The following is a 20,369-nucleotide window of genomic DNA, read 5'->3' as shown; positions in this document are numbered from 1 at the left end:
ATTGTGAAACACTAGGGCCCGATTTTGTATGGAAGGCTAGTCCCTTTGAAAGTGACTACAGCGGTGCCTTTCTCCGCAATGGGGCGAGCGCTGATAATGTCACACTTCCAGCAGTGCAGGTTCATGGTAAGCGGCTCGGCAGTCATTCCTCCTGCGTTGCGGATAATGCCCCACATTTGATCCTTCTCTATGGTCTCGTATGCTTGAAATACAGTTGGCTTGCCATTTATTGGAAGCTGTATTAAAGACACAATTTAGGGCATCTCGTGTCGCGTTGATCGGTCTCAACCGCTATTTGATTACTCCTGTCCAAATATCTGACCTGAACGATCGGGTCAGCTCCAATTTAATGCATTGAGGGGGCGTTGTGCATGCGATTCCAAAGTGCCTCAACAATAACAATGAATTTTTCATCCATGATTCTGCATGGCTCTTGAGGTTTTAGGATCACAGTGTGAGCGTATGAACGGCGTTGAGTGAACGCTCGCTTGTTTTTTCGCTGGATCGGGCCGTTTATATGTAGCGGTTTTCCATGCTCCTTGTTCGCTGTCATCTTCGCGAGTAGACACCGAGTCCGAGTCATACGCATTAAACTATGGCGTTGCGTTGCCGTTGTAGTGAGAGACGCCATGAGGAAACGCAGCCTTGGGTTTAGCTGCTGCAGTTGCAGCTATCGTGGACAGTGTTCCGCGTGCGCGTTTCTGCCCATGCTTGGCGGTGGGTACAGTGAGTAGGTTTGAGACGAGTAAATCATCATACTTGCCTTTGCTCCCTCTTGGTGGCTCAGGATCAGCAAGTGGAGCGAATGGATTCACGTCTGGACGCAGCGGCGTCTTTCTCGAAGCGGTGGTGTCCACCATCGCATCGGTCAAGGTGCTCGTTAGGGTTGGCGCATTCTCTGGCATGAGGGCGTCTTCAAACTGCTGTAATTCCATGTTCTCGGGTAATGTCCCATGTCCATGATGATGGACATTACCACGGTACTATGGACATTACATGGTAATTCCATGTCCTCGGGTAACATTCAAAGCTGCCTCTGGGAAATCCATGACCACGGTCGATGTGACTTTTGGGACCTAAGGCCCAAAATAACAGAAGGAAGACAGTGACTGTCGGAGATGAAAATGAACACGTCTGTTCAACTCGGCCACCCGGTGGCGAGTCTCCTATGCCCATGGGGGGCCAATGGGTATTTATCATACTTTTGCTTCAGTTTGAGGTTTATTTCTGTACACATAGTGTTTTAGGTATTCGAAGGCTATTAGAATATAGTTGTATTGACAACGTGCCTACTTTAACGTATCAAATATTTCACGCCCTTAATGGAAACAGTAAACCCTTGTATTTATTATCTTAAAAGCATGTCCTGTACACAATTTTGTCAGTGAGGAAATTCCTGATGAGAGACTAGTACAACTGCAATTTAGAAAGCATCTTTTTAAACTTTCTAAACACAGGATTGGCCCAATTTCAATGCTTCTGCACACAAATGTATTACACAGTGCAAGCTTATCAGCTCAATTCAATATGTAAAGTTTATACAAATATTCCTACAAATATGTGTCGCACTAGTGCTTATAGAAATGCTGGTACATTAGTTGAAATAAGATGTAAGAATGACTTAAGTATGCTGGACATGACATTCGACTCAAAGATTTCATTACTCATCTATGTTACTTATAACAGGCTCCTTTTGTGTTAATGAAGTTCCAACTGCCGTCATTCAACTTCTCTTGCAGCCCCAGATATAATAAAATGCTAGCATCTTTATATTGCATGCCGTATTGAAATATCAAGAACAGACAACGAATACTCACCAAACAATGGCATTTATTTGATGCTCTGATGAAACAGACAGTGGAAAGCTAGCTTACTGAACAAGCAATTTCTCTAAAGAAGTACCCATTTGTAAAAAAATGGAAAGGCACGAATAGAATAAGATCAAAAGAATCCACGATGAACCATGTAGACCAGAACCAAGAGCCAACAAATACATGAATTCGTCTAAGAGAACAAGTTCATATGTACCAAAGAGAACACTGAAAAAAAAAACAGAGAACACCATTTGGACATCTGTAGTGTAACAATTATTACAGTGAACGTACATAGTTTGTAGGGGCATGGAAACAGTAATTTAGAAGACACGAATGAACATCAATTACTTTTCAAATAATGAAAAGCCACAATATAACAAAGGAAATAGCTGATTTTGCCGACTTCTTTTAAATAAAGTTTAACTGTATTTTGACTTTTTTCTCAGCTACAACGGATTTATGTGTGTTAGTTCTCGTAAATCCTTTTGCTCTGTGTTCCATAACGTGTTGAGAAAAGATCTAGAGAAAATATCCTAACCCCACAAAAGTGTTTCAGAGACCCTTTAAGAGCAAGCTTCAGCTTGGGGGCTCTCATCTACATACATGGGAAAGGAGAGATCATTTTTCTTGAGAACTACTGCACGAAACCAGATTAGGCTTGTTGCACATAAAAGAAATAGATTCTAGTGACTGTTGGTAGTGAATTCTTGATTTAGGCCATCAATCTTTTAATAGTTATTGGTGAAAATCATGAATTTTCAAAAAACGAAACTCTCAAATTTACAACTCTGTTAACTCAGCAATGAATAATACTGCAATTCTGTAAAATGCTCCAAATAGGACACCTAAAGCGGACAATATTTAGGTATGAAAGAAAGCGTTAAAATAAGCCACTAATAAATGAGTAGGACATCTGCAAAGTTCCTGTAAACAGTGTAACAAGTTGACAAGATATACATTGATACATCAAATTTGTCTGCTTTGGAATATCTAGCGTATGCAGTTTACAGAGCTACGATATCTATTCCACGTGCAGAGTTAAAAATTTATAAAGTTCTGGCTCCAATGTTTTTAAAGATGAAAAATCTTTGTAAATTCCTGTTATACCATTCAGGCCTTCAAACTAAATTATGCTTCCAGCAGTCACCAGAATTTAGCTTTTTTTCTCAAATGTAAGGAATTACGTTACAATCAGCCCACTGCTTACCTAAGAAAAACTTTTTTGCGTTTTACATGTATTTGAATAGGTGGCATCGAAGTTGGGCCCGAGTTAAAGCTTGCTCTCAGGAGCATGTGGAGACTTCTCACAAAATGGCAGCTTGCCCTACCTGATGCAGTAGAATACTACGCAACATGCTACACGAATGTAGATTTTTAATTCAGACTCTAGTTCAATGAGATTGTTAAACTACCCTACAGTATGGAAAAATGGAACAAATTGTTTTTCTAACAGTGTATTTGCCGAATTGTGCATTGCAGTATGTTTTGTGTGACACATTTGTTTTCATATATGTATAACGTGCATTAGTAATTAGCGTTAATTCTTTCGGTTTCAATTGTACGTGAGTATACATTCTGTTTCACTTGAATTCATTTTACACATATATGTATGTATATATTATATATATGCATTATGTCTGACACTCGTGTTATTGGGACATGGGCAATTCTAGCTTAATATGTAATACCTTACCCTATGCTCTGTCACTGCTTGTTAAAAAGGGCTGCGGACCTTGTCAAGCCATAAAAGGCTTTTTGTTCGCTGTCCTCAACATTGTGGTGTTGAAAATAAAGTGAAGTGAATCATTGCGCTGTGCTCTCGAAGTCTGTTCAAGTGATGAGGACCTGAAGCAGGCAATGCAACTATATGGCTGGTCACTTTTATGAATGCACCGGTGTATCTTCAGGGCATTCAACGAGAATCACTGAAGGCAGAGTGGGCAATGAAGTGGCTTCTCGCCTCATGTGTGTATTAAGGTGGCCCTTTTGTGAGAATCTCCGAGAGCATGAAGGGCACTGATATGGCTTCTCGCCTGTGTGGATGCGCAGGTGGGCTTTCAGGTGACCGTTGACCGAGAATCTCTGAGAGCATGAAGGGCACTGATATGGCTTCTCGCCTGTGTGGGTGCGCAGGTGGGCTGTCAGGTTGAACTTTTGTGAGAAGCTCCGAGTGCATGAAGGGCAGTCAAATGGCTTCTCGCCTGTGTGAGTCCGCAAATGGACGTTCAGATAATACTTTTGTGCGAAGCTCTGAGAGCATGAAGGGCAGTGAAATGGCTTCTCCCCTGTGTGGGTGCGCATGTGGCGTTTCAGCTGGGGCTTTTGTGAGAAGCTCCGAGTGCATGAAGGGCAGTCAAATGGCTTCTCGCCTGTGTGGGTGCGCAGGTGGTCTGTCAGGTGGGGCTTTCGTGAGAAGCTCTGAGAGCATGAAGGGCAATCAAATGGCTTCTCGCCTGTGTGAGTCCGCAGGTGGATTTTCACGTCTTCTTTTCGTGAGAAGCCCCGAGAGCATGAAGGGCACTGATATGGCTTCTCGCCTGTGTGGGTGCGCAGGTGGGTTTTCAGGTGGCCCTTTTCTGAGAAGCTCCGAGAGCATGAAGGGCAGTCAAATGGCTTCTCGCCTGTGTGGGTGCGCAGGTGGGCTTTCAGGTGGTGCTTTTCTGAGAAGCTCCGAGAGCATGAAGGGCAGTGAAATGTCTTCACGCCTGTGTGGGTGCGCAGGTGGGCTTTCAGGTAACCCTTGATTGAGAAGCTCTGAGAGCATGAAGGGCACTGATATGGCTTCTCGCCTGTGTGGGTGCACAGGTGGGCTTTCAGGCCACTCTTCCGTGAGAAGCTCCGAGAGCATGAAGGGCACTGATGTGGCTTCTCGCCTGTGTGGGTGCGCAGGTGGGCTTTCAGGTTGGCCTTTCCTGAGAAGCTCCGAGAGCATGAAGGGCAGTCAAATGGTTTCTCGCCTGTGTGGGTGCGCAGGTGGGCTTTCAAGTGGGGCTTTTGTGAGAAGCTCCGAGAGCATGAAGGGCAGTCAAATGGCTTCTCGCCTGTGTGACTCCGCAAATGGACATTCAGATAACATTTTTGTGAGAAGCTCCGAGAGCACGAAGGGCATTTAAATGGCTTCTCGCCAGTATCGATGCTGGCATGTGCTTCCAGAAGAAATAGTTCATCAGCCACGTAGTCACATAGCTGACATCGGTGGAGGCATCCTTGCTTTGAGTTGTCAAATTTGGCACTTGACGCAGAAATTGAAGGCCCCAATGCTGCACAAATAAAAAAAGTAAATAAGAGTTTTTAGGAAATGCCAAAAACGAACACAGATGCTAACTTTATTGACAAGCTATCTTTTTCATTTGATTTGGGAGATCTTCAGGGTGACCTTAAGTATGATGAAACAAAGAACTAATGGTCATTTTTATTTACTCAATATTTCTGCATTTGAATGCTTCATGACCCTGTTTGTGATGTCCACTTATAAAAGAGATTTTTCCGAAAGCTAAAGAATTACAAAGTGATAGAATGTGGAGTGCTTGACTCCTCTCTCCTATAACCCTTAGAGAACACTTTAAAAATGCTTTGACCAAACCTGCTCTCATATTCTCAATAATCACTTGACGCCCGGTAACCACATTAGGCACTTGAAAAATTTGTTATGATTCGCTGGCACAACAAATTTGTTTTATACGAGACTTCATCAGCGAGTTCCTTCTTGACCACACATTGAACTTTGGCAATGTTATCGTAAGTCGAGATGGAAAGGAGCCGGCTAGGAAGTTCCGCAGTTTTCCTCACATAACCTGCCAACACCTACAACCCGCATCCTCTTTAAGAACAGCCCAGAAAGAAAAAAAGAATATTATGCGTCTATACTCCAAGATAACAACTGCATACGCAACCCCTATATGTTTACAAAATAGCATCCATTTGGGGATAAACCATTTCTCCATGTCATATCTTAGCCAATGACTGCTTTACTGTTTCCGGAGACGGGAGTTGGGCCGGTGAACACGGCCTATCGTGGCCCAAGTTCTACTTTTTCAGCACCATGTGCACTATTCACTAACTGCTAAATGCAAAATGGCGACCCACACAGAGGAGGAAAATGACCGACCGTGCAGGAGAGAAGGGAGATCAACACACAGGGGTGGAAAAAGGGTGGGATTCCCCAGGAGATAGCGAAAGTATGAGTACTTGAGAACCTTGCCCTGAAGTGTGACTTTGGGGCAGCGCACGCTGTGTTGTGATGGTGTGAAACTACAAATCCAAATTCCAGTAATTCACACCCCGATCCTGACCTTACAGTAAATTTTTTACGATGTTTGGTGCAGCTTAGAGATGCAAAAATACGGCAACTTATTTTGGAGTGCGCTCTGCTCCTTGTGCTCTGCCATCGCAAAATATTGGCAAATGATTGCTGGAACTGACAAGGAATGGTATGCTCCCTTTGCAAAGCGCAGTGGATTTTAACACACTAGCAGGTGAAGGTATTGTAGTACTTGTGAATGGAGGCACCAAGCACCATCGGTGGCTCCGAAGGAATGACACACACACTAGTTTCATATCGTGCCCAACTTACCCCTCGGTTCCAGGGAGAGTGCTTATACTATATATATATATATATATATATATATATATATATATATATATATATAATTTAACAGGTATGGTCGTCTCAGCAACATGGGCACGGCGTTTGGAAAAGGGCCACTAACACAAGGCAGCCAGACTGAAAAACTGACAGGGTGAGACACACACGAACGTCAACTTCTTCCTCCATGCTAGCCCAGAACTGGCGCCGAAGTGCTTCCGTACAACACACTTTGGAACGGTGCGGTGGGTTGCGCCACCAACCTCTTGCTAGTTTATTGCCCAATGTCCCACCTATTATTTCCACTAAACAAACTTCGTGAAACCCTATTGTGAACTTTGTTTTTGTATGCTCTTGTTGTTTCTTGTTTACCTAACTTCTTCCAAGCTTCAAGTCGCCTTTTACTAATCTCCATTCCGGACAAGGTTATTTTCCCCCTGCTTTTGATGAACCCAAGGGCTTCAAGGACGCTAGTGATTCCTAAATCGACCGCTGCGCAGATATCTTCACATTGTAATATACCATGCTCCATTGCTCCATGCTCCATTCCTCTCCTTGCTCCTCTCACCAGCAGCACCTCTTCTCCTTGCTCCAGCAAGGAGAGGAGGCGGTGGGTTTCACCACCAAGCTCTTGCTACTATACTGCTTAATATCCTACCTGGGTTAAAAATTAAAAAAAAAACATGATTTCGCACAACTGAGTTTTCTGAACCCCTATAGTGAACTTTGCTTTTGTACGTCTCCGGTTTTTGTCGTTTACCTACTTTTCTTCCACCAATTTTCCTACCACCTCTTACTAATCTCTATTGCGGACATGTGTATTTTTCACTTGCTCTCGCTGAACCCAAGGGCTTCAAGGCCAGTGGTGGCTACGTCAACCACTGGGAAGATGTCTTCACATTCTAATACAGTCGAACCCGACCATATCGAATCCTTTTACATCGAATTATTCTATATATCGAACAATTTCTGGACACGGTATACTTACAACGAGTGTATATAGCAAAAATTACGCTTTCATCGAACAAAAATAGAAGCGACTCCCGATATAACAAATTTCGGTTGGCAGAAAGTGCCCCCGGAAGTTGGCTTTCCCTCGTGCTGAAGGAGGCGGCACGGCTCCAACCAACCGGTCTCCTTAATGTGACCACGCTGCCTCGGACGAGCCATCGTCATCCCCCTGCTAAATATGATCCTGGCCCGCCCGCAGCGCTTGCTCAGACAGCCAATCAGAGCCTCTTGTGCTCTCGTTGTGCAAGACGCGAAAAGATGCCGAAAGTGCGAGTTGTTTTGCTGCTTTTCTGGTTCATTGTGTGCGTGCTACGTGGGCCTTCTCCCACAGTGCTGCTGTGATGAAGCGGCAGAATTCGCCCTGCGTCGTGAAGCTCGAAATCATAAATCGGGTCAAACGCGGTGAGAAGTCGGATATCTCCTCAGCGTACAAGATTCCGAGGAGCACTTTCATCACGATCATGAAGAATAAGGAGGAGATTAGGGCTAAAGCGGCCAAACTCGCGACCCGATGCCTGTGGCGTGCACTGTGCACTAGTCCGGTGCTTCTACACGAATGCGGAAAGTTGCAGCCTCAGCTGCTCCAACTCCTTAGACAATGTGAAAAAGTGCTTGCGTCGTAGGCAGCGAAATTGCCCCAGCAGAAGAAAATATAGGACTATTTCGTGCAAAACTAAGCTAGTTTCATTAATAAGGTAATTTAATAAATGGAATGTGCTTTTCTGACATCCAGTTATTTAGCAGGCTTATATCGAGTTTTGCTCTATATCGAACTGATAGGCATTTTTTGCGAATTCGTTATAGCCGAGTTCGACTGTAAAACACGCTCTATCGTTTCCCTACTGTACCGCTGCAAGCACATGCTTCTTCTTCCTTCTTATATCTCGCTTTATAAGTGCGTGTTCCAAGGCACTCTGATCTCGCTTCAAAATGTAATGAGCTTCCCTTTGAGTTATCATAAATTGTTTTATTTCTGATTAAGCATTTTCCTCTTACGTAGTTACTCATTGTAGGTTTCTTTTTTCATTGCCACCACCCATGAGATTATTTCAGTTTCTGACTTTTCGCTTGATGTTCTTTGTTGCTGTATTCCTCACTACACAGGCTGCATACTTGCTGTTAAGCTTCCTAGTTCTTTTCCTCCACTATGAATGAATGTTATTTTTGTACAAACTCCTGAACACTCTTCCAGTCTATTCACTTTCTTCCATATTCCTCAGTCATTATTCACGATTAATTTGTCTGTGAGCTTCCCTCACCTCAAAACTTGTCCAGCCCTTATCACTCTGGATAGCTTCATCTATAGACTTCCCGTGAGTGTCCAACGCGAGGCGTCCTGCTGACCTTTGGTTCCAATCGAGTCCCAATTGTATCCTTGATTTCAAGCAAACAACCGCATTTCGAAATGTAAGTCTTGGAACCATTAGATTTTTCCACATACCCCACAGCACCTCCCACCTATTGCATCTCCCTAGTGCTCTGTGTTTCGTTATGGCCGCATTTCCCTTCCCCTTTACTTTATTCTTTTTTACTGTGTCTCCTTACATTTATTGCCTTCATTTATCTGTATACCAAGGTGTTTATATTCTTTTACACAAGATATATTTCCTGGCGCTGTCTGTCACTGTCTGTTCACTGTTTTCAATTAATACTATAGCACCTCATTTTTTAATACTACATTTCAGACCTAACTTAAAGGGCCCCTGAAACGGTTCGGACAAATTTTGTAGGGGCGTAGGGTACAGTTTAAGTAGAACATTCGCACCACAATTTAAGTGAAGCGTTACGTATTAATGGAGCTGCAAGCGATTAGAAGTTACCCTCCTCCCTAGCTATGCTTTTCCTCCTCAACTCGCTCGCCGAGCGAGCGGCGCTAAGCTCCGCCTTCACTGGTTCAGCGTCACGATGCGACGTCACATCGCTCACTTCCGGTTGTTTAGGAGCACGCCCCCTCCCGCGCGAGACCTCTCCGCTAGCCGCTTGGCCGTCGACCGAGAGCTATCGAAGCAGCGTGCGTTGCGAGCATTCTGTCGTAGCGCCGAACGAGTCCGGTACTCCGCTAAAAACAGGCAAGCTGGTCATTTCGGCAAATGACTGGAGGCATAAACTCAAGCTGATGAAGGAACTTTAGCGTAGACGTACGTGAGCAGCCTGATCGGTCTGCACGGTCCAGACACTTGCTGGCGCAGCGCTTAACCAGTCAAACAAAGCGCTAATATTGCTCTAACCAAGTGTAAAGCATTTTAAACTTTATAAATCAACGTGTTGATGATTACACTCCTGCGAAAAATACACACCAGCAGCAAAGAATACACTTCGTTGCTGCTACTGGGTATGGTTGAACTCAGTGCCACCAGGTGGCTGCACCGTGCAGACCATTAACATTTGCCCTTCTGCTCATCTCGTGGCTCATCCCGGCACAGTCAAGCGGCCAGACCCTGTCCCCTTGCGCTTGCGTTTGCCCTAATACTGGACTCGCGGTTTGCAGGTCGCTAGGTTTGCAGTCCACAAGGCAACAAAGTCGAATCATAGTGCTCGCAAAAAGACTGAGACCGACTCTGACCGCGGAGCTCTCGTCAAAATGGAGTACGTTGTAACACAAGCAGATGACACTTGCTGTGTGCCGGATGTGCTGAAGTGTACTAAAAGACTATTCTTGTGTATTCTCTTTAAGTTATTTTCTTTTTACAAAAACAAAGTAACTAACATTCTAACTATTACGAGCATCATTTGTTCACCATAAAGCTGGGAGAATTATCGACCACGCGCCCTGGTCAGCCAATCAGATAGCTCGCCCATGTGACGTAATATGGGTTATTTGCATCATATGGGTAGGGGCGGCTTAAAATTCCGCCGAGCAGTGCGCTGCGATCGGCAGCGATGGGTATATTTAAAACCTTATAATAAATTACAGGCTTTACGCAGAGCACTTAGATGCATCAATTAATGATCAGAAGAACCTGCTCTAACGACTCAGTACCTTTGCAGAAAATCGCCAAAATCGTTTCAGGGTCCCTTTAAGGCCTTCCTGTCCACAGAATGGGCCAGACAATGCAAGTCACTCTGCGTGTTAGCTAGCAACGCACTGTCATCCGCATAAAATAAACCTGGAAGCTGCTGCTCTACTACTGTACCGGCCTGCTTGTATGAGAGATTAAAGTTAATATTTCTTCATTCTAGCCCTTTTCCCTCCTCACCATGAACGTCATAAACAGCAGTGGGGATAACGGGCACCCCTGCCTCAGTCACATGTTGATATCAACCTTCTCTTCGCTCCTCATCCCTTCGCATTCATCGCAAACTGTATTTTCTAGGTATATCACTCTTATAAGCTGTAGACAGTCGTCGCCTATGCCTTCCTCTTTCGGGGCTCAACCGGCACCCCGCATGCCACTATGTTGAATTACGCTGGCTTGAGGCTTGTCTGGAACCGCTGGTGGCTTCAATTGGATTGGTGTCCCAGTTAGGTGGCATGAGCCACCACCCAGTTTCAAGGGTTAAGCCTTATCCATCCATCGATTGTTAACGGTTACCATTGCCACTTGTGTGCAGCGTGCGTCTCCCGGGATATTCTCGCCTTTCGGAAGTGAATTTTTGCTGTGTGTTCTAGACACTATGGCCTCGCCTCACGCCTCTCCGCCGAGCTTTGCAAAGAAGAAACGCGGCAACTACACCACCTTAACTTTGGAAAAGAAAGCTGCGATCATTGAACTCATGGAGAAAGGACGGACGCAAGCTGACGTGGTGAAGCAGTTCCAGCTGTCCAAGCACGCAGTTTCAGATTACATCCGAAACAAGAGCAAGATACTGTCTGCCTTCGAGAATTCACTCAAAAGAAAAAAACGGACAGCAAGGGTGATCATCTGCATCTGGAAGGCGCATTTAAATTGCAGCTTAAAGGGGTGCAGACAAAGAATTTTCAGTTTCTGGTGACACGCTGGAACAGAAGGCCAAAGATCTCGCACTCAAGATCAACATTGAGAACTTAAAAGTTCACTGACGGATGGCTCCGCAGCTTTAAGAAAAGGCATGGAGTATCCTTTCAGAAGACGTGCGGTGACAGTGCAGCCGTCAGCCAGGCAGGCTGTGGTGGAAGAATACTGCCGCAATGATTTGATCTTTGTCCTGCAAAATTACAGCCCTGAGGACATTTTTAATTGCGATGAAACGGTTTTATTCTTTAGGATGCTGGACCGTTTGCTGTATTTCTCAGGTGATCCAAGTAGCGGAGGGCGGCACAGCAAAGAAATAATTACAGTTATTATGGTCGGTGCGAGCGTGACCGGTACCGACAAAATTCCACTTCTTGTGATTGGAAAGTCGCAATACCCCAGGTGCTTCAAGGGCCCCAGCAACCTGCCAGTATGGTACATGAGCAATTTAAAGGCATCCCATCCCAATTTCCCATCCCATTGTAGTCTGAGAAATCGGTCGGCGACTGTAAATATAACTGAGTGCAGCATTTCGAAACAATTTCACATGGTGTTATACTCATTCGCAATATATATATATATATATATATATATATATATATATATATATATATATATATATATATATATATATATATATATATGTATATATATATTATGCATAGAGAGAGATAGAGAGCGAGGAAAAGAGCACAGATCGTTTGTGGTATGACCCTACCCCCTGAGACATAGTTGGTATACCACTGTTACCACTTCCATCCTGCTGGTTTCGGTGATGTTTGCGGCGGATGGACGTGTTTTTCCAGGGCCCCGTGGCATTGACGAAAACATGGCGAGTTTTTTGTACATGCTTCGAGCTTGCTTCTGTTCTTGATTTCCGGATTTTTTAGCCTTTAAATACTAATTGACTAGTCTTCTTTTTGCGTATTTGTGTGTGTGTTTTGTGTATATTTAGTTCTGCAGGATTGCCACAGCATCCATTAGCGAAACGTGTTTTGTAACGACTTTGCACCGCTGCACCACTGTTACGACTTTGTGGTCCCGTAGCGCTCGTCAGCCGTTTCGTGACAGAGCGTTGGTAGCGAAGACTCCGAGCCAGGCGTCGATAAGAATAACAAAAGGGACTTTATACACTATATACAGGTCATTGTACAGGACAAGATCGGATCGGTACTGGGGCCGAGAGCTCACACAAACGCGACTGTTCCCGCACGGCGACGTCCGGCGAAAACGCGTGACACATCTCACCCCAGTCGAGAGTGGCACTCTGCTCCCGGTGGGTCGGCGGATCCGGTTTTTGAGGCGACCGCCTCGCGGCTTTATACTCCCCGAGGACCATACTCACTCAAGCGGCCCAATACAAAGTCAGCACTCGACGGTCGTCCTAGAGGTCCAACCAGCGACCGCGCTGGCCACACGGTTCAAAGTTCGCGCGCGCGGTGACCTCCAGGCAAAAGGAGGTGCGGCGCCGGGCTGTCTGGCACTTGCTGACACGTTTGAACATGCTGCCCGCCGATGCTTTTCCGCAGGACACCGCTGCCTGACGGCTCAGCATCTTGACTTGTCAAGGGAGAATTTGGGCGCTCGCAGGATAGATTCTGCATCTTGCAGATTCGGAATCCGGGCTTGTGGTAATGGCACAAGTTTCAACACGTGCAACCGTTTTGGGACGTTAGCCGTTGTAGCTTTTAAATAGTAGTTTGGAAGTCGCAATATATATATAGCATCAGCTATTAGTGGTTGCAGTCTGTGTGCATTGGTATCGGTAGTACTGCTTTGGTAGGACAGTGAGAGCGTGTTTGAGCATGCGTGAACACATTTACTACCTTAAAGGAAAGCTGAAACGGTTTTCAATTTCTATGAATTGCTGGGATTGGGGAGAACAGACCTAATAATTTACGGTTCAGAAATTTTTTTTCTTCGTTTTGTTATTATAAGGGGCGGAAATCGCTTTCTAAATCACCCCCGCGGACACGCCCCCATCCCTTCCCGGAGCGCCGGGTGAGGTGGTTGACAGAGGAGAAAACCGGCGAGAGTGACGTCACTGGCGGGGACCAAGCTGCCGGACCGGCGTGCTGGCATGCCTCTTTCCGTCCTGCGCTTTACTGAACGACGCTACGAGAGCTTTGCCGCCACCACCGCCGCCGCCGCTCACGTTTGTTTTGCGATTTTCGTAAACTGTTCTTTCCTTCTGTGCTGCGTAAGTGCCTACAGGGCGCCCAACATGCCCTCGTTCTGTGCAGCATTCAGCCTCGTTCTGTGCAGCATTCAGCTGTAAGCTTCTTGTCCCGAAGCACAAGAAGCTTGCAGCGCAGTGCGGTGAGGAGAGATAAGTTCGTGCCGAGGAAATCAACTGCGCTGTGCTCGGAACATTTCCGCGATAGCCGGATAGCCTTACGACAAATGTGGAAACGCGTTGTTGCTAGCGTTGCTATACTCCGTTTCATACATCAGGTGCAACGCTCTGGAGGCTTGAGATACTTCTTGCAGTGGCTGCGTTCGCACTTAGAAAAAGTTCGGTGTTTCTTGACCCGATTTTTGAGAAAACATTTCATATGTAAGCTCAGTTCTGAATGAAAAAAAAAAGAATTTACCCATAGAAACAGTCCGTGTACTTATACGGCTGCTAACACGTTCTTTTAAATCAATTTTCTTTTCGGCATTCTATAATTGCAGCCCGTCGCGGCAGCTTCACGTGCATGCTCGCGCGAGCAAACTCCGCTGGCACGCTGCGAACCATAGACGGAAACGCGCGCAGTAATAAATTTTGGTAACCGGACTTCGTGCGTAGCTTCCACAGCGTTGCACCTGAGGTATGAAATGGAGTATAGGCTTGCCTAGTGACATTCGACGTACGGTTGCAGTTATCATGTTTACCACACGGCGGTGCTAAAACTGCCTAATATCTTTATATCAACTCTAGCATGGAGCGCGCATACCGATTCTTGATCGAGCCACAATCGTAAAGTCGTCGAACCATATTCTGAATATTGCACATATAATCTCCCTGGCCATCTCGATCTGCATATGTATGATAAGCAACTTCCATGACTGTACCTCGCAGCACTGCATGTGCGCGCTTTGAAACGCGGCACTTATGTTCACGATCATGTATCAAGGCTCAGAAAACCACGGGACTTTTGACAAGCAGCGGCAAGGTGCTTGACATCGCGGAATTGTTCCCGTGTTTACAATCTAATGAGAAGTTAGTGCTTCGGCATTCTTCCAGCAGCAAGTTCCCAGTGACACTTTAGCGCAATTTTTCTCCCGTCATTGGAAGGTGCAGCTACATGAAAAATAAGCATACGTAACAGCTAAGATTTCCAACGCGCGAGAAGGTGCACAAATCGCTCTCGCTTTTGGCACCCTACACATCGTCGTTGCCGCCATCATATTCCGTATCGGCTGTCAGTTCGAACATGTACGGCGGAAATACAAGCTGTCCGAGACAGCGAGAACGTTCCATAATGCTTACAACTCAGCTATGAAGCCAGAACAGAACAGCGTGCTACCATGGTGCTACGCTCTGAAACGGCGGCGCCAACCAGCGACTGCCGCCATTGAAGTCACAGCGGCTCCGACCAATCACGGGCAACAGCGGCGTTCGCGCGATACCCTGAGGCGCTGGTGCGCGTTTTCATGAAAAAACAGCCGCTTGCACTTGTTTCCGCCCTTTTTGAACGTGATATTCGTGTTCAGGGGACTCAAAACTGTAGAATGCTGCAGAGAACTCATTTTTTTTCGAAAAGTGTTTCAGCTTCCCTTTAAGTCTGTGCGGCATTCATTGCTTCTAAATCATTGGTGATAACTACTTTGCAGCATTTTAAGGATCTAGATTATGTGCGTATAGGACTTTGCTAGAAGGCACATGCTCTGAAATCTTCGGTGTTTGTATTAGAAAAAGCGAAGTGCAACACATGGCAAGAAAGACGGTAAAGCGTGCAGTGTTACAGGGAGGAGTCCCCCAAGGTAGACAAGGGGCCGGATGAGAACAGGGAGGAAATCATGTCAATCGCCAGACACTGTGATGTCGATGCTAGGCTGAAGAAAATGGGGGCTTTCCAGGATGAGCTTGAGAAACAGGTCAAAGAGCTGGAGCGTGATGGAGAGAAGGTGGTGGAAAAAAGACCAAGCCACTGAAGAAAAGCTGCACAGGGCCGCCATCGTGAAGGAGAATGTTCGCAACAATGCAACGCAGTCTGCCAACATGACAGGAGAGGGAGTGTCAACAAAGCACGCGGAAGGTATGCAAAGTAGGGTGCGAGTACATGGAAAGAGCTTCACCTATCTTGATGCGACCACAAATGAAAAGCAGAGGTCAATGCCCCTTGTCAAATCCAACCCACACAGAAACCGCCCCCTTTTCCCTTCCCACTTTCAATAAGGTTTACCACCACCACGACCAGAAAAGCATGACAAAGGGAAGCAGGGAGAGGCCTCGGAAATAGGATAGAGTGAAAGGATGATTATCGCCGGCGACTCAAACCTCGCTAGGTGCTCAGAGGCAACTGTGGGGAGGGTGAAAGCTGAAAAAAAGAGTGGCGGTAGGGATAATTCCAAGAGTGACATTAGGCACTGCCATGGAGCAAGCAAAAGCAAAGCTTGCGGGAATAGCCCACGGACGCGACTATGTCGTAGTCACAGGTGGGCTAAATAACGTCCCAAACAAAAAAAGGCAGGACTAGCCCAGCCGTTGGCAAAGGAGGCAGACGACTTGTATAAGCTGTCCCCTCAGGTGCAGATCGTGGTGTGCATGGTGCCGGATGTGCCTGCACGTGACAGTAACGTACAAAGAGCCATAGTGGCTACTAATGAGGCTATATGGACTATGAGCCGAGAGAAACGTTTCGACGTTGTACACGGTGTCTACCAAGTTGACATTTCCAAATTCCCTGAGTTTTCCAGGTTTTCCCTGAGTGCCTTTGCAAGACTCCCAGAGTGACGCAGAACTATGTTTTATGTCAAGACGGGCTGAAACCATATCACCCGGTGCTGTCACTCTCTCATATGAATTTTCTATAAAAAAAGAACGACTTAATCCAATTTGAATACTAAGAAGTGGTGTTTATGTAATGCAAAAAAGAGAATAGACGGGAGGGGTTAGTAAAAAGCACAGCAAATAAAACGTGTTTGAAAAAAATTGCAAATCGAGTCGGAGATTCTCAAATATTAATGAAAAGGAGATGCATACAGAGGCAAATATTTTCGAATATGAGCTATTTCTATCAATTGATAGCAAGCTCAGTGGTATGAGGCCCGAAATTTGTCACAATTTAGACTTTCAACAGCTCGCAAGTCAACCTCCACTGCCCTAACATACTCTCAGCCTGCGCATGACGCCTCAGTGTTGTGTTTCACTGTTTCAAAAAGTTTATTTTGGCTTGGATGAGGGACACCTGTATCTCGGCATCAACCAACATTGTTTTTTGAGCTCAAAATCCTTCAAAACGGCGGAAGCACGCTTCCTTTCCCGTTCTTTCCTCACTGCATAGGTCCTTTCTGTTCTTGTCCTCCTTCCGCCCCTCGTTCGCCCCACGGACCATTTGAAGCATCATCTTGGTCAATTGCACAGTCCACGTCCGATTTTCCGAACTCCCTAGGGGCCGCCAAAACGTCCGAAAAATCGGCCAGTTGGAAAAAATAAACGCATGTAATTTACTGCCCTTAAGGGCTCAAACCGCCATAGGCAAATTCGAAAACGCTCTGAGGGCCTGTCAGTACACGTATTAGGCATATCGGTGCTCGTACTGTGACAGGGGAGACCGGGTGCACGCGCGTATAATTAAGGAATACATACTGTGTCCGGTGGCATAGCCGCTTCCCACGCTTGTTATGATTCACTGCAATACTTTTACGTATGCTACACCAAGTAACATTTCCGTACGGAGGCGAAGCTAACTTTCGGGAACCGGCATTATGCAACGCACTGTCCTTTCCAAGCTTCTAAGCCAATCGCGAAGACCACAAAGGCAGAGTCCGTAGCATTGCTGACAGCAGCGAATTCGTTCAATAAAAAACACGACACCCAATGGCAAGAAGCTTCATAGCGAACGTCGAAGCAGCTAGGCCTAGCGTTGCTGCAGTGGTGGCTACGCCTGCCAGCGGATCTGCATGAGAGAGCGCCGGTTCGAGGCGGCGAGGTAATCAAAACGGCAGCGGTGGTGGCTTCGATTAACGCCGTTTCGGACCTGCGGTTAAGGCAAAACGTCCGGAAAAACGGACGTCGAAGAGTTCTTGCGTCCGAAGTTTTTGACGTTCTGATACATTGATTCTATGGGCTACGGGCTACGATTACTGCCGGCTGATAGAAGGAATTAATGATTAGTTGAGAGAAATGGTCATTGACGAGGAAGGGTATAGTAGCATAGGCAGTGACCATAAACGCGTCATTTTAAAGGTGGTTAGTTAGTTTCGGTTTAATGGCGCAAGAGCGACTAAGGCCATGCTACAGGTTACCAGAGGGGGATGGGAAGGCTTCTTGCGTCGTTGGCAAAGTTCACAAGCGGCGACGTAGCGTCGTACAGAACGGGCAAGGCCCGGCCAGAAAAAACGGCGCCGTACATGGTTACAAGTTCGAGATACGCCGACGTGTCCTGCCGTTGGTGCGTCGTGGAGCTCTTCTAGAACGGTTGAGCGGAAGTGTTTAGGAATGACAAGTAGGAACTCAGAGCCGTCCGGACGAATGTTACCGGTACAGAGTACCGTCGCGGAGGACGAAGAGGCGTAGAGTGGCATCGGCCAGACAGTGTTCAAAACGGTCGATGAGTGCTCTGATGTAGGCGTCACGACGTTGCTCGTCGGCGAAATGAAGCAGCTGCGACACAGAGAATACACAAGCAGCACTGGTAATATTGGGGGAGTCAAGGGTCGTCAACAGGCTAACGCGACAAGCTGTCAGAGTCTTGGTGCAGGCGGCAGACTTGTAGACCACGGAATACGAAAATTCTTGTAGTCTCAAAGCCCATCGACCAAGCCTGCCTGTAGGATCTTTTAAGGATGACAGCGAGCAGAGATCATGATGGTCAGTGACTACGGAAAAGGGGTGACCGTAGAAGTAAGGACGGAACATCGCAACCACACAGACTACAGCAAGGCATTCTCATTCCGTAATGGAATACAGTGAAAGCTCGTTAATTCGAACTTCAATAATTCGAATTTATGGATTATTCGAACTGTACGATTTGGTCCGGCCAAGCTCCACAGAAGTCGATGTATAAAGAAGTCCGTTAATTCGAACACGAGAAGGTTCCCTCACGGATAATTCGAACTACGCTCGCCAGGCACACGGCCAGAGAAACGCGCCTACTGCCTACACACAAGGCTGTATTGCCTCCGAAACGCAGAGAACGGCGAGAGAAGGCAAAATCGGAAAAAAATCTAACCGACGCGGGGTCAGCCAGAAGGCAGCGGCGGCTGCCGCCTCTCCGTTCTACGTAACCTCCGAGCCTTCTTGCCCGTTGCGAATCTCGGAGGCTTCGCAAATCTTGTACAGCCGCTAATGCTGTGCGGAGATGGCACGACAAGCGCCAAAACACAGCGAATTAAGTACGTCGCAGCTGCGCTTGCAATCAAGAACCAACGAATCAGGGCCTTCGCCACCTTCACATGTTCAGCGTCTTTGTCTCGGCAGTCTTCATCAGTTATGCGCCTCTGTTTTCAGCTTAGGAGGCATCGGCCGTCGCGATTCATTGTGATGGTGTTAAGCCTCGGCTAACGTTGGTTTCATTGGACATCGGTGGTGTGGCACAGTCGGACCCAGAGCTTCGACTCGAAGATGGCGTGGGCCCACGGCACACGCCATCACTTTTTGACTCGCCAAATTTCTGATATGCCCTACTGCTTCCAAATCACAGTGTACTGTTGCTCTCCTTCACTTTCGTTAGTTCGAACTTTCGTTAATTCGAACTGATCGGCTTCCCCTTGCGGTTCGAATTAACGAGCTTTTACTGTAGTTGCGCTCCGATGGTGTGAGGAGCCGGCTCGCATAAGCAATAACGCGATCCTGGCCACGCTGACGCTGGGCTAAGACGGCACCTACGCAGTGACCGCTGGCATCTGTACATAATTCTGTAGGGGCATCAGGGTCGAAGTGGGCGAGAATGGGTGGTGAGGAGAGAAGAGTGACGCGACGAGAGAAGGCGGCGGCTTCAGCAGTGCCCCACGAGAATTTTTACGCCTTCCTACAAAAGATTAGTGAGAAGTCTAGCAATCGCCGCGAAATCTTGAACATAACGACCAAAATACGAGCATAGCCCGACAAAACGTCGAACGTCTGCGGCTGTCTTCGGAACCGGAAAGTCTCGGACAGCACGAGTTTTGTCGGGATCAGTGTGTACTCCAGAAGCATCAACGAGATGGCCCAGAAGAGTAATTTGGCGGCGGCAGAAACGACATTTCGACGAGTTAAGTTGCAGCTTCGCCTTTCGAAATACATCAAGTATAGCTGTTAGACGCTCCAGGTGAGTGTCGAACGTGGGCGAAAAGACGATGACGTCGTCGAGCTAGCACAGACATGTGGACCATTTGAAACCACGGAGCAAGGAGTACATCATACGCTCAAAGGTGGCAGGGGCATTGCATAATCCAAACGGCATTACTTAAAATTGGTATAGGCCATCAGGTGTGATGAACGAGTTTTTTCTCTGTCCATATCGTCAACAGCAATCTGCCAGTATCCAGAACCAAGATCAATAGAACAGAAATAGCTGGAACCGTGGAGGCAGTCAAGGGCGTCGTCTATACGTGGGTGCGGGTAGACGTCCTTCTTAGTAATGTAGCTCAGATGCCGGTAGTCTACACAGAAGCGCCACGTGCCATCCTTCTTCTTAACCGACACTACAGGTGACGCCCAGGGACTCGAAGAAGGCTCAATGATGTTTTTGTCTAGCATTTTGTTGACTTCACTTTGAATTACTTGGCGGATACGGTCGTCGGTGAATAGGAGTAGCATCGCCACTAAGAATCCGATGCTTGACCGCGAGCGTCTGGCTTAAAGGGCGATCGTTGAAGTCGAAAATATCTCTGTAG

The 20,369-nt window shown here is 46.6% G+C and overlaps 2 protein-coding genes across 2 annotated transcripts in view; both read right to left on the bottom strand.

The window, feature by feature from the left end:
- The window catches only part of LOC135896031 (zinc finger protein 658B-like), a 181,353-nt gene that overhangs the window by 111,050 nt on the left and 49,934 nt on the right, over positions 1-20,369 (bottom strand). The gene's annotated exons all lie outside the window — the stretch shown is intronic.
- The window catches only part of LOC139049250 (zinc finger protein 436-like), a 30,885-nt gene that overhangs the window by 3,164 nt on the left and 7,352 nt on the right, over positions 1-20,369 (bottom strand). Inside the window, exon 3 of the mRNA XM_070524621.1 lies at positions 3,848-4,855. Coding sequence (XP_070380722.1) covers positions 3,848-4,855 — 1,008 coding nt within the window. The remainder of the gene's footprint in view (positions 1-3,847; positions 4,856-20,369) is intronic.

The sequence above is a fragment of the Dermacentor albipictus genome, chromosome 8, assembly GCF_038994185.2.
Source record: "Dermacentor albipictus isolate Rhodes 1998 colony chromosome 8, USDA_Dalb.pri_finalv2, whole genome shotgun sequence".
In the NCBI taxonomy this organism is placed as follows: Eukaryota; Metazoa; Arthropoda; class Arachnida; order Ixodida; family Ixodidae; genus Dermacentor; species Dermacentor albipictus.
This window is presented reverse-complemented; position numbering and strand designations above follow the sequence as displayed.